The following is a 14,051-nucleotide window of genomic DNA, read 5'->3' as shown; positions in this document are numbered from 1 at the left end:
TATTTTTTAAATCCAAAGAAAAAACAAATATTTTGAACTAATTTTGGGGAGGTTTTAATCAACAAGATGTATGCCAATTGTCCTGGATTACCATAAAGAAGTTACCTTTGCTGTATAGATGAGCAATAATTGTATATACCTCTAGATGAACATTTAGGTAAAATTTGGGGCACTCAAGCCCCCCAAAATTTTCATTCCCAAGACTTACTCAGATGATGTTTAAGGGTTTTTTGTTTTGAATTTGTTTTTTATCCTTCTGTGTTTTTCTCCTTTATTAATAAATATTAATAAAGGATATATTTACAAGGGTAATTTTATTTTGAAATAGGAGAAAAGGAAATTCATGCTGCAATAATGTCAGAGTTTCCAGAGGAAGATGTTGTGAAATTGTTTGTCTAAACACATTTTATTTGGGGTTCAGTATGAATTTTCAATAGATGGTTTTTAGATAAGGAAGCAGTAATTCAAACGTGATTATATAAACAAGAAGATCAGAGAGGAATTATCCTGAAGGGTATAAAATGAACCAAGAGCTTTTAGTCTGGGTCATTACAGCATCAGCTCCCCAATGCAAAGTAAGGTAGGTGTCTACACTGAGAAGGCATTGTGAAATGAAATGTTGTTATTCTAAATTATTTTCATTTTCATCATTTTAACATTTATTTAAAAATGGCAAATGCTGAGGGACAATTTGCTTTGCTAGGCTCTAGAAATTCTAGTTATTGCTCCAAAATTGTTCAGTGATAGGTGAAGATGAATGAACTACATATGTAAGGATAAGAAAATATTCTACTGACTTCAAAGAAAAGGAAAAATTGGTCAATTCCCTAATGAAGGCTGATTGATATTCATGGCCTTCCCTTACGATTTACATGTGATTTAAATGTTCTAATCAGTTAAATCATCTGTGTATTAAATCCTGTCAATTACTAATGGTTATCTTTGATGATAATGTACTTTTGAGAAAAGTTGGGAATAAATTCAGTTTTGGGTACCTGCAGAGGTAATTTACTCTTTATTGTTTTAGTTATAGCTAAACCCCCTTGGATAGTTTTCAAAGCACACACCTGACTTATAGTACATTTTGCTCTCTAGAAAAATATATTGCTTTAGTGAACTTCCTGGAGTTCACAGGGTGGGCAATTGATTCTTTTCATAGCACAGTAAGGGATTTGGGGAGAAAAGATTGGTGAAGGCAATTAGCAGAGAAGAGAGAAATGTGCTTAAGAATGAAGGTAGTGAGAAGAAAAAGATGAGAGAAAAGGCTGGGTAAGGGGCAAAGGACAGAGGATATCTTGGAATAAGTACAAATGTTGAAAGTGTAGACATAGTGGTCATGGCACTGAAAAGGGCATCTCTCATTATTTAGGGCCTAAAATCACACCTCTGTGTTTAGGTGCTCAATAAATCATTTATGAATGATTTTAAAAGAGGCAATTAAGTTGCAGAGGATGAGAATCCAGGTGACAATAAAGGAGAAACTGTGGCAGATCATCTAGGGAGGTATTAACTAACACTGATTTATATACTCAATATTATATAGTTACATAGTCTTCTGTAGCATTCCAAGTGCTTCACATGTATTATTTTATACTTATTATGATTTTAGGAAGGAGTATATGGAAAAATGAAGGTCAAATTTCTTAATTTCTCAGTTACACACAATTGCAATAAAATCTGAAAGCATAATTCTAGATCACTATCTCTTAGACCAGGGACCGGACACTAATTTATCACATAGGATCATAGTCTATTTGTGCTGAAAAGTCCTTCCTGATCATCTTGTGGTTCTAAGCCTTTTCTTTACAGCTGAAGAAATTGAGCCCCAGAAAGATTCTTTGGGTGAAGTTTTACTATTTGCAATAAAGGAGGAAGAATAATTCTTACTTTCTTTACTAAGTTATATAGCTACTGCTGCTGATGATTCAGCACTTTTAATTTTTCTTTTTGTTAATTTGGAGTTTTACATTTATAAGAGGAACTTCAGAACAATGTAAAGTGGCCATAATGAATATGACAACAATGGGTAAAAGTTCCAAAACTGTTTTTTATTCTACAGTTTTAAAAAGGATCAGGTGTACTTGTCTTTTTCTGTTTTGCAGATGGGGAAATTAGGCCCAGATAGATTCAATATTTTAGTCGATTTCTCATAGATCCATGGGAGATCTTGAAATAGAATTCTGTTCCTTAACTCCAGGACCAATATTCTCACCACTAGGTCAGCACATATCTATTTTATATAGATCATAGAGCTAAAAGTTAAAATATGTGAAGTTAATTATTTCCTAAGGCAAAAATTCAGTAGCTGGCTGGCTAGATGGGCAAGAACCATATGATCATGACAGGTGAATATTTTATATCATTTACTCAGTCAATTTTTTTTGATGTGGACAATTTTTAAAGTCTTTAGTGAATTTGTTACAATATTTCTTCTGTTTTATGTCTTCTGGCCGCAAGGCATGTGGGATATTAGCTCCCTGACCAGGGATCGAACCCGCACCCACTGCATTGGAAGGTGAAGTCTTAACCCCTGGACTACCAGGGAAGTCCCTCAGTCGATATTTTTAAGATCCTGCAGAGGATCCTCTAAGTCTGTGGCTCTAAAATAATGGAACCAGCTCTATACCACAGAGGGAGCTCACATTTGTGAAGCACTGAGAAAACCAGACTCCATGAGCAAGGAATTCTTATAACTTTGCTCCGTGATTGAAATACCAAAAAACCTCCAAGGAATGCTTAAATATGCAAATTTTATTTGAAAGTATTCACCAGAAAACACTTCTTAATGGGTTAGTTCACTTCCTTGTCTATATAGGAAAAAAAAAATCTTTGATTATTGTGGGTGTCAGTCATAATTTCAAGTCGTTCAGAGCACTTAAAACACTACCTACTTTTTGTTAACATTTGTTCTTATTTATCTTGAGTGACTATCTAGGAATAGAATTGCTGGGTCATCAGTTAAGTGTATGTTTAGTTTTATAAGAAACAATCAAACTGATTTTCAAAATATTTGTATGTACCATTTTACCATCCCACCAGCAACATGTGGAAGTTCTAGTTGCTCAAAATCATCACCAACATTTGGTGTTATCAGTTAAACAATATGTATTTTTATTATTAGTTTTCATAGTTATCTCCTTCACTAGACTGTCAGCCCTTGAGGTCAAAGACCATAGCTTATCCATTTTGTGTCTGTCAGTGCCTACTTTAAATGCTCAATAGATGTTTGTCTAATTTATCAGCAATTCTCATTCTCCAAATAGGAGACTGGTTGGAATGGCCACTAATCTCTGGAAGTTGACATTTAAAATAAATACCTGGTAGCTTGTTGAATGTGGTTTCATTTTTTTCTATGAGCTGATTAAAGACAAAAATTCTTGTTAACTGAGGCAGAGTCTATGAGATTTCAGTTAATGGAAGTTTCAGTGTATGTAGCTTAAAGATGCTCTTGGGATATAATTGATAGATCTGAGAAAAAAATTGAGAAAAATCTTGATACATTTTTCATGATTGAATAACAACATTTAATGAATTATAATTTATTTAATAGAATAATAAAACAAGTTTGTGTTCAAAGGTAATACTACTCCATTAAGATATGTATTTTCTTTTCTGACAATGATACTTGAGAAGGAAAAAAATCCAAATATGCCTAGCTAACTGTACAATCTTTGAAGTGATCAACTTACATCCAAAAGTCTGAAACTTGATTACCCTCTCTCAGTAGCAAAACTTAAATAATTATAAGTCATAACATTATCCAACTCATTACAAAGTCCAGTTGATAGTGAACACATTCTTCATCAGACAGGCTCTATAGAGATACGTGTTCTGCCTGAGGCACAGTGGATCCTCTGTTGTCTTCCGTGTACCCAAAACTTATTTTACTTTCCTGGCTAACTTACAGTGGACCTGTCATCCTTGATTGTATTATTCTCATTGTGTCAATCTGTATTTTTTGCCTCCACAATCTTTTTAAGATAATGAGTTCCATACAACTTCTGAGTAAAATAATTTTATTTTTCCAACTCTAATTCTTTCAACCTTAAAGGATATCCTAAGGGTTGAGAAGAAGGGTTTTTAGATTTCTGGGTTAGCCCCTTAACACCAGTGGTAGTTTTAGTTGACCTTTAGCCTTGTCTTTCTTGACAGGCATTGGGTAGAATCATATGCAAGACTGTTTGCATTGAGCTGGTACTGAAGTTTGATTATGCACTTCCTTGATTTCTTTGCCTTTTCTTATTATGACCAGTTTGTTGGCCTTTTAAGCTATTGAACCAAAGTTTTTAGAAAAGCACATTTCTGGGAAAGCCCTTACTGAAGCCTGTTAACTCACTTCTTATAATGATAAAGGCAGGTATTTTGATTGTTTCCATTGAATGAATTATTTTGTACTTAGTTGACATATGTGTCCCTGCCACTTTTCTGTTATAGTGTTTCAGGCTTGCCATTTCACTGCCCAGTGGAGCTAAGTGGCACTTGCAAGCAGGACTTTCACTATGTGAGCTCTGTCACTATGGGGTATGTGGATCATAGCCACATCTAAGTGTATAAAGAAAGGTTACTGAGAGTATTAACTATGTAAAAACACCTAATATAGGGCCCAGGACATAGTAGGCATTCAATAAATATATATATTTATACACACACACACATACACACACATTATAGCTCTTTCTGAATGTCCCTTCTGAATGTCCTAAAGGATACATGTAATAGATTCTTTAATTTTATCTTTGATTTAGCATGACTGCTATCTTCCTGATGTCCATGCTTTTTGGCCTTGCATGTGGGCAAGCAATGGCTTTTTGTATTCCAACTGAGTATATGATGCATGTCGAAAGGAAAGAGTGTGCTTACTGCCTAACCATCAACACCACCATCTGTGCTGGATATTGTATGACACGGGTATGTAGTTCATTTCACTTCTTTTAGCTGAAAATTAGATAAACCTAGACTCAGTCCTATTCTATCCAGAGAGAAAATGAGATAAAACACAACCTCATTTCCAAAATCTGATGGTTATTGGCTCTGTAGAGGTAGAGTACACAGGTTACAGTATCTACTCAGCAGAGTGGATACAGATAATTTTATAACAGTTTTACTTCCAAAATCTATTTAAAACTTATCTTGTTCTCATGATATAAGGTAAAAGAGGGGGTGCCACTTTTGTCTCTATGGGATTTAGTGTGGATATGTTGAGTTAGTACCAGGGAATGGAACTAAGGAATCCTCCTCCAGTCCTGATTGTGACAAAGGAATATAAGTGAATTGATTTGTATCTGTTTCCATTATCTATATATTTTCTAAAGTCCTATCACAGTATGCTCCTTTTTTAATTCTTTCCTCAGGACTTCAATGGCAAGCTGTTTCTTCCCAAATATGCTCTGTCCCAGGATGTTTGTACATATAGAGACTTCATGTACAAGACTGTAGAAATACCAGGATGCCCACGCCATGTTACTCCTTATTTCTCCTACCCTGTAGCTATAAGCTGTAAGTGTGGCAAGTGTAATACTGACTATAGTGATTGTATACATGAGGCCATCAAAACAAACTACTGTACCAAACCTCAGAAGTCCTATGTGGTGGGATTTTCTATCTAACTTCAATTGCGATGTAATTTGCAATTTGGTTAAATGTGTTTACCTGGAATAAAACTAATAAAATATCGATATATTTCACAACACCATGTGTACATTTGAGTATTATTTCATCCATACTCATACCCGTTTATGCATTAGCGAGCTTAAGGGCTTTAGAAGAAAAAGTGAGTGAAAGAGAATTTCCAGCTCATATGAAGGATGGTTTCCACATGAAAGGGCAGAGTGCAGGTAAAATGGAGAACAGGAACCTGAAATACTAATGAAAGACAGCCTTAATCAGGCTCTCTTAACAGAGGGCCACGAGGTTTGTCTTGACATAGAAAATGAATATGGGAAAGCTACAGAGTAATGTGATCAGCGGCTGAAGGAACATATGGCGTCAGCGTACTGGAGACACCTACTTCCAAAGGCTGAAACGGGGCTGGAGTAGAGAAGGAGAGTAAGGAATATATGAAATCTGCAATATACTACTTTATCCTGTCATTCAAATACACAAGATAAAACTTCACTAAAACTCAGTAAACAGTATATTTTAATCTATTTAATTTAATTACTCTGGTGGGCCTACTGACTTATGAAAGTTATACTCCAAAAGCCTAGAAAAGAGGCCACGATCATTTTACATGTAGAAGTCTAAATCCTTTGTAGTCTTTAAGGTAATTTGAGACACTTTCCAGCAACTTACCCTGTTTTGGCTTTCGATGTCATGAAAAACTAGTATGATTATGAAAGATTTTAGGAATAGTGGTAGAGTGCTAAGGGATCTAACAGAGAGGAATCATCCTAAATTCTAACCTAAACCTTCAATAGTTAAACACTGTTTTCCAGTAAATGTGCTTAGTGAGTGGTTTATTTTTCTCTTCCTTCCTTAGGTACTCTTTCATGAGAGTTTGGTTTCAATAGCTGTGTGAAGTGAGACAGACCTAGTGCCCTGCAGACTTGACCTCAAAAAAGATGACTTATCCTATATTTTCCCATTTCTCTCCATCCAAATTGCTGCCATTGGGTAAACATCAATTGTCAGCAGGGCCGGTTGTCTTTGTTATATCCTAGTCATTGGTTGCATTCATCTGGGCACATGTTGTAAATGCCTGCAGAGTGACAGTGTCCGGGGGGGATGCTAAGGTGGTGTAGATGGATTAGTACCAAACCCGTGTTCTGTCAATGGGGACAGAATAGTTGTACATTTATATACAAAGTCATGAATCCACATTATTCTTACCTTAATATCTGAAGTCAATGTTATCATGATCTCCAAATATTAATCTGGGGTTTTGGGTTCTCATATCACTTGACAACATGGACACTTAAATCTGTAGGATTAAAACATTCCCTCTGAAAACTGTATATCAAATATAGATTTTTGATTAATGAGTAAAAAGTCTAATGTTCAAACCTAACTGGCACTAATCACATATGACTTTCACAGAATCTGAAAAATGTTTTCCAAGGACTTGAGCTGTGGAAAGGCTATGGGGTTCAGTGAGGCCCCTTATAAACAGTCCAGCTCAGAAGACATTCATTAAATGGGCTTCCTCAACCTTCAGGGAGGAGGCTAGGCCTGGACATGGGTGTGGTGGCCTGTACCACCATGGAGCCCTAGAATGGGTGCATTAGAGACAACTTGTTTCCTTCCACTGAAGGCAGTCCATTTGGATTAGATGCATATGTAAATTATATTAAACTACTTTTGAAAATGGAGTTGTCCAAGGCAAAGAAGCCTTAGAAAGGAGCTTAGGAATTGGCATGACCAAAAATTTACCTCAACTGGATCCAGAAACTTGGGTATATGGAAATGCTATTTTGGAATGTATTAGTATTCTTTGGGTTTAGAAGTGGGAGAATGAATAGAGAACTTAGAGATGGGGAAGTGAAGAATTATTGCTTGTGTGAGAAGAGAAAGATGGAAATTTTGGAACATCTTCTGAACTGGTCTTTAATTCAACCTGAAGTTTAATAAGTCAGTTTTGGGCAGAGGAAGTTTGAGATTCAGTTCTTTAAAAAGAGTCCCTCTTGTTTCTCATTTAACTTTGAAATATAAAGAGTTCTTTCATAACTAAGTGGATTTGGGATTGGTGCAGCAGCAATCTCTGCTTTTCTAATGGCCAAACTCTTTAGAAGTAAGTGAATGTACCAAGATGATATATTGGCAGGGAACTGTGTGATGCTTCCTGATAATAGGAACTTCAAGTAATAAAAGTTCTCTTTTAAAGGGAATGTACCTCAACATAATAAAGGCCATATATGCAAGCCCACAGCTAACATCATACCGATGAAAACTTTTTCTCTAAGAAGAGGAACAATACAAGAATATTCACTCTTACCAATATATTGGAAGTCTTAGCCAGAGAAAGTAGGCAAGAAAAAGATAAAAGACATCCAAATTGGAAATGAAAATGTAAAATGGTCATTACTGCATGATATTGTATATAGAAAACCCTAAAGACTCCATCAAAAAACTGTGAGAACTAATAAATGAATTTAGTAAAATTGCAGGATACAAAATCATGTACAGAAATTGGTTGCATTTATATATACTAGTAATAAACTAACAGAAACATTAACAAAACTGTCCTATTTACAGTTACATCAAAAATAAATAGGAGGTAAAAGACCTGTACACTGAAAACTATAAGACACTAATGAAAGAACATGAAGAAGACACAAATAAGTGGGAAGATAGTCTGTGCTCATGGATTGGAAGAATTAATATTGTTCAAATAAATGTCCATACTACCCAAAGTGATCTACAGATTCAATGCAATCTTTATCAAAATTCCAATGCCATGTTTTACAGAACTAGAACAAACAATTCTAAAATTTGTACAGAACCACAAAAGACCTCAAATAGCCAAAGCAATCCTGAGAAAGAAGAACAAAGCTGGAGCATCATCTGTCCTGATTTCAAACTATATTACAAAGCTATAGTAATCAAAACAGTATGGTATTGGCATTAAAAAAAGACACTAAATCAATTGAACAGAATAGAGAGCTCAGAATAAAACCATGTATATATGGTCAATTAATATACAACAAAAGAGCCAAGACTATACAATGGGGAAAGGACAGCCTCTTCAATAAATGGTGTTGAGAAAACTGGACGTCTACATGCAAAAGAATGAAACTGGACTACTTTCTCACACCATATACAAAAATCAACTCAAAATAGATTAAAGACTTAAACGTAAGACCTGAAACCATAAGACTCCTAGAAGAAAATGTAGGCAGTATGCTCTTTGACATTGGTATTAGCAATAATTTTTTTTGATCTGTTTCCTCAGACAATGGAAACAAAAGCAAAAATAAATAAACTACATCAAACTAAAAAGCTTCTGCACAGCAAAGGAAACTATCAACAAAATAAAAAGGCAACCTACTAAATGGGAGAAGGTATTTGCCAACAATATATCCCATAAGGGGTTAATATCCCAAATATACAAAGATTCATGTAACTCGACATTGAAAAAAACAGAAAAATGAACAGCTTGATTTGGAAAATGGGCAGAGGACCTGAATAGACATTTTTTCCAAAGAATACATGCAGACAGCCAACAGGTACATGAAAAGATGTACAATATCACTAATCTTCAGGGAAATGCAAATAAAAACCACAATGAGATACCATCTCACACCTGTTAGAATAGCTATTGTCAAAAAGACAACAAATAACAAGGAGAAAAAGGAACGCTTGTACACTGTTGGTGGGGTTATAAACTCGTGGAGCCATTATGGAAAACTGTATGGAGTTTCCTTTAAAAAAAATGGAAAATAGAGCTACCATATGATCCAGCAATTCCACATCTGGATATTTATCTGAAGAAAATGAAAATATTAACTGGAAAAGATACATGCACCCCTACGTTCATTGCAGCACTATTTACAATAGCCAAGATTTGGAAACAACCTAGGCGTCCATTGATAGACGAATGGTTAATGATGTGGTAGATATACATAATGGACTACTGCTCAGCAGACAAAAAGGAAATCTTGCCATTTTCGGCAACATGGATGGACCCCGAGTGTATTATAAGTGAAAAAGTCAGATGGAGAAAGACTGCCAATCACTGCCATTTGATTTCACTTATATGTGGGGAAAAAAACCCCAAAAAAGCCCATAGAAAAAGATAACAGGTAGGTGGTTGCCAGAGGTGGAGGGTGGGGAGGTAGGTGAAATGGATGAAGGGGGTCAAAAGGAAAAAACTTCCAGTTATAAAATAAATAAGTCATGGGGAGGTACAGCATGGCGACTGTAGTTAATAATACTGTGTTGCATATTTGAAAGTTGCTAAGAGAGTAAATCTTGAAAGTTCTCATCAGAAGAAAAAATTCTGTAACTATGTGAGATGACAGATGTTACCTGGACTTATTGTGGTGATTATTTTGAAATATTTACAAATATTGAATCATTATTTTGTACACCTGAAAGTAATATAATGTATGTCAATTATACCTCAATTTTTAAAAGGTTGTTTTTTTATATAAGAAATTACCTCTCCCCCCTTTATTGAGCAGCAAGTCTGAGTTTAAGTGCCATAAAAATTCTTATATCATGGTATCTTCCACTCTAGTTCTAATGTTCTGTGTTGGGTTCTTCCTTACCCTCTCATTTCTTTTAGCCGATTCTTACTTATCTTTTAACACAACTCTGTCTCACTTTCCCTACTTCTATTACCCTCCTTTCACCTACCATTTTTGCCTGGCTAACATCCATGTCCCTTCCTTTGGTAGCTGCACCTTGATTTTCCTTTGGGGGCTCTCCCCCCACCCTTTTCCAAGTCAAATGGTTTGAGTGGAGCTGATGGAGGTAGGCATGCTACTTAAGCTCAACCAAGCCTGACTGATTAAGGGGGGGACATATGACCTAATCTCTTCCAGTAGGAGTCAGTCTCAGGGCTTTAACTGTAACTGTTGGACAAAGAGGAGTGCTTGGCCTGTTGGGGTTTCTAAGCTGCTAGAATGTGAACCTAGAGCCACTGCTAGCCATCTTTGGCATCTCCTAGAAACAGCCAGCCTGAGAATAAAGCCAACCCAGAGAAGAACAAGAGAGTGAGGAAAGGGAGACCTTCTGATATCAGTAGGTCTAATGTGAAGCCAGCTTCAACCCTTAAAGAAATCATAACTTTCCTGTTCTGCTTAAGCTAGAGTTGGGTTTCTGACACTTTTTCAACTGAAAATTACTGATTGCTTCAGCATCTTTTCCACTAGTTTCAAAAGATGCTCCTCATCCCATCCTCCATTTCCTCCAGGACCTTGCTGTTTCCTCTTCTATCTTCTCTTGCTTCCTCTTTATGGACTCCTTTGCTTCAGTATAAAGCATCCTTGAATGGCTTCTCATCCAAAAAAAAAAGAAAAAAAAAAAGCAAAAGCAAAAACAAGCAAACAGCTCTCTCTCGACCCTGTGCAACCTTATATTTATTTACCTCTCTCTCCTTGAATTCTTATTCCAGGTTCTTTGTGAAATAGCCCTGTCTTTGTTTGGGCTGCTATAGCAAAATACCACAGATTGGGTAGCTTATAAATGACAAAAATCTATTTCTCACAGCTCTTCCAGCTGGGAAGTTCAAGGTCATGGTGCCAGCATGGTCATGTTCTGGTGAGAGCTCTTCCTGCTTCATAGCTGGCTCCTTCTTACTGTGTCCTCACTTGGTGGAAGGGGCAAGGGATCTCTGTAGGGTTTCTTTTTATTAGAACACTAATCCCATTCATGAGGGCTCCACCCTCATGACCTAGGCACTTCTCAAAGACCCCACCTCCTAATACTATCACAATGGGCATTAGGATTTCAACATATGAATTTTAGGGAGAAACAATCAGACCAGAGCAAGAACCTTACACTAAATATTTACTTCCTCACTTCTCATTCTCTTCTTAACCCATTACAATTTGACTTCCACTCCTATCTTCCCTTGAAACTGTTTTCAGTAAGGTCAACAAAGACTTGTTAATAGTCCAACATTCAGGACAATTTTTAGTCCTGATCTTCCCTGACCTTTCTGCTTCCCTAGAGGGCCCAGTGGAGGTCACATATCTGGAGTCTCAATGTAATACAACCATGGCATTTATAACCAGTCCTAATGAGGCTGAAGTCAACATTTTCTCCTGTCATGGCTTTATACCCCTTTTCTCTAAGATGACTCAAAATCTATGCTGTGGTGTTTAGCAGGCAACAGTAATATAGTTCTGGACTATACTTCCTTCTGGGAATGTAATTTTGCTTGGTGCTGTAGGGGTGAAGGTTATAAACTTTGTGAAGGAAGGGCTAGTGTTGTGATAATCTTATGTGTCCTGTTGACCTTGTGGACACTTAAATGTAGAGCATACGAGAAACTTCAATTTGTATTCATTCGACCTTGGTTGTCCTAAGGAATTACACTCATTGCATTAAAAGACAGTTTAGATGGCAGCTATTGAAGGAATGCAGGTAGCTAAGAGACACTCCAGTCTGAGATTAAGAAATGCATGGGGAGTAAAGAATTGTTTGGGGCTTTTATCTTACTAGAGTAGGAGATTATAATTTTTTAAACTTTATCACTGAAATCTTAAATATGAGAGGTGGCTCATATTGTTCAAATCTGGGCATTACTACTTTTATGTTGCAGATTCCTCAACTACAGTTCTAGTCTAGACTTCTTTCCTGAGCTTCAGAGTCATATATCCAGTGCCTGTTTATATATCCTCTTGGATGTCCTGTAGTCATCTCCAACTTGCATCATCACTACAATCTGCTTTTCCTCCTGTACACCACTATCTTCCAGCTGCCAAGAAACCTAGGCATGACTCTAGGTTCCTCTTTCCCTCAATTTCTCTTGCATCTGTCTACTACTTCTTGGTAGAATTTGCAGTTCATTAGTTAGAAATCCTCATGACTCTGGCCTTTGCCCTCCAATCATTGTTTATACTAAAGCTGAGTAATCTTTAAAAGGCTGAAATTTGATTTTGTAAAAATTAATTTGATTAAAATCAATTAATCAAATTAATTTGATTTTGTTTAAAAATTTCCCAAGGACCTCTGTACAAAACCTAAGATTCCTTAGCACAGTTTAACAGGGCCCTTTATCAACTCAGTTCTTGACCTTCCCTCTTTGAATGTTTCCATGCTTTCTCTGTTTCAGGGCCTTCTTCATACTGTTCCTCAGTAATCCCCTTTTCTTTTCTACCTCTATTACTTTTTACTTGACTCATTTGTATGGGTTCTTCAGGACTCAGTGTGGTGACCTCAAAATTCAGGAAACCTTTTTCCTCTGACCATCCTTCCCAAGGTTGAATGGATCCACTCTGGGTTAATGATTATCATAGCACTTACCTCATGGTAATTATACTTGCCTTTTTTCCACTCTAACCTCCTTGAGGACAGAGACTTGTCTTGTTCATCTTAGCATATCAGCATTCTTATAAAGAGTTTTTTCAAGTGTACAAAATAGTAGTTCCAAAACAAAGTAAGAAAACAATTCTAATATTAGAATGGGTTGCATCTTACAAGGCAGAGCAGGCCCAGAGAATTACAAGGCAGAGTAGGCCCAGAGAAAAATATAGGAACTGTAGCTATGGCTCTTGATATATAGTCTTTAAATTAAAATAGAATTGGGAAATATATAAAAAACTATTCATTAATTCAGCAAATGAATGTGTTCAAATAGGTATTTGGTATCATGCAAGAGTATCTTTAGTTATACACAATTACACATGTTTGATTTATAATTAACAAAAACTCATAAACATAATAATTGTAACAATAGGTAATATTCATTAGTGTCAGGCATGCTAGGCACTTTGTTGGTTATTTCTTTTAATTTAATTTAAATTTCTTCTATTTAATATAAGTAAAACCATCATAAATTATACAGGACAAAAACAAAAACAACACCAAAGTTTTGGAAGTGTTTCTGGCATATTAGCTAAAAACTTTGTGAAATCAGCATAGATTTTGCTTTGCAACATTCAGGACATATTACTTCTATTCTTCATGTATTCCATGTCCGCAGGAGATAGCCATCTGAATAGTGGATTCCTGAAATGTATTTAGTGGTTGTTGCTAAAATGAGAAAACCAACAAAATGATTAATAACAACATTTTGCATTGTAGTCTTTTTACCTTTCAAAAGACACCTACATACAGTACCTCACAAGTACATTTTATAGAAAAAAAAAAATTCTTGTTGAAAGAAAATAGAAACCATTTGTCTGTCTTAAAATATACCTTAACACAAATTTGATGTTGATGAGCCCAAACTAAGATGATGTAGTTAAATGACTAGATTCAAGGGTTCACTAGTGCTCCCTCCTAGGGGTGGGGAAAATGGGGCTGCTGAAATCAAGGGGCTGGTGGTTACATGGGAGTGGTGAACCGGGAAAGCTGGGGTGCACCTCCTGAATACTCAAGGGCTGCCCTTGGGGCCATGGAAACCACATTTTACCCATGACACGGAGGGGGTCTCTTCCTTTTAA

At 36.1% G+C, this 14,051-nt stretch overlaps 2 protein-coding genes across 2 annotated transcripts in view; one reads left to right on the top strand and one right to left on the bottom strand.

Moving 5' to 3' along the window:
- Positions 1–599: 599 nt before the first annotated feature.
- On the top strand, positions 600–13,637 carry TSHB (thyroid stimulating hormone subunit beta). Its single transcript, XM_082369825.1, has 2 exons — positions 600–4,908; positions 5,352–13,637. Exons 1-2 carry the CDS (start codon positions 4,747–4,749, stop codon positions 5,604–5,606), a joined length of 417 nt encoding a protein of 138 aa, XP_082225951.1. The 5' UTR covers positions 600–4,746; the 3' UTR covers positions 5,607–13,637.
- The window catches only part of TSPAN2 (tetraspanin 2), a 42,948-nt gene continuing 42,217 nt past the window's right edge, over positions 13,321–14,051 (bottom strand). Inside the window, exon 9 of the mRNA XM_082369708.1 lies at positions 13,321–13,614. The gene's annotated coding sequence lies outside the window, so the exon portion shown is untranslated. The remainder of the gene's footprint in view (positions 13,615–14,051) is intronic.

This window comes from Balaenoptera borealis, assembly GCF_965194805.1.
Source record: "Balaenoptera borealis genome assembly, chromosome: 1".
Lineage (NCBI taxonomy): Eukaryota > Metazoa > Chordata > Mammalia > Artiodactyla > Balaenopteridae > Balaenoptera > Balaenoptera borealis.
This window is presented reverse-complemented; position numbering and strand designations above follow the sequence as displayed.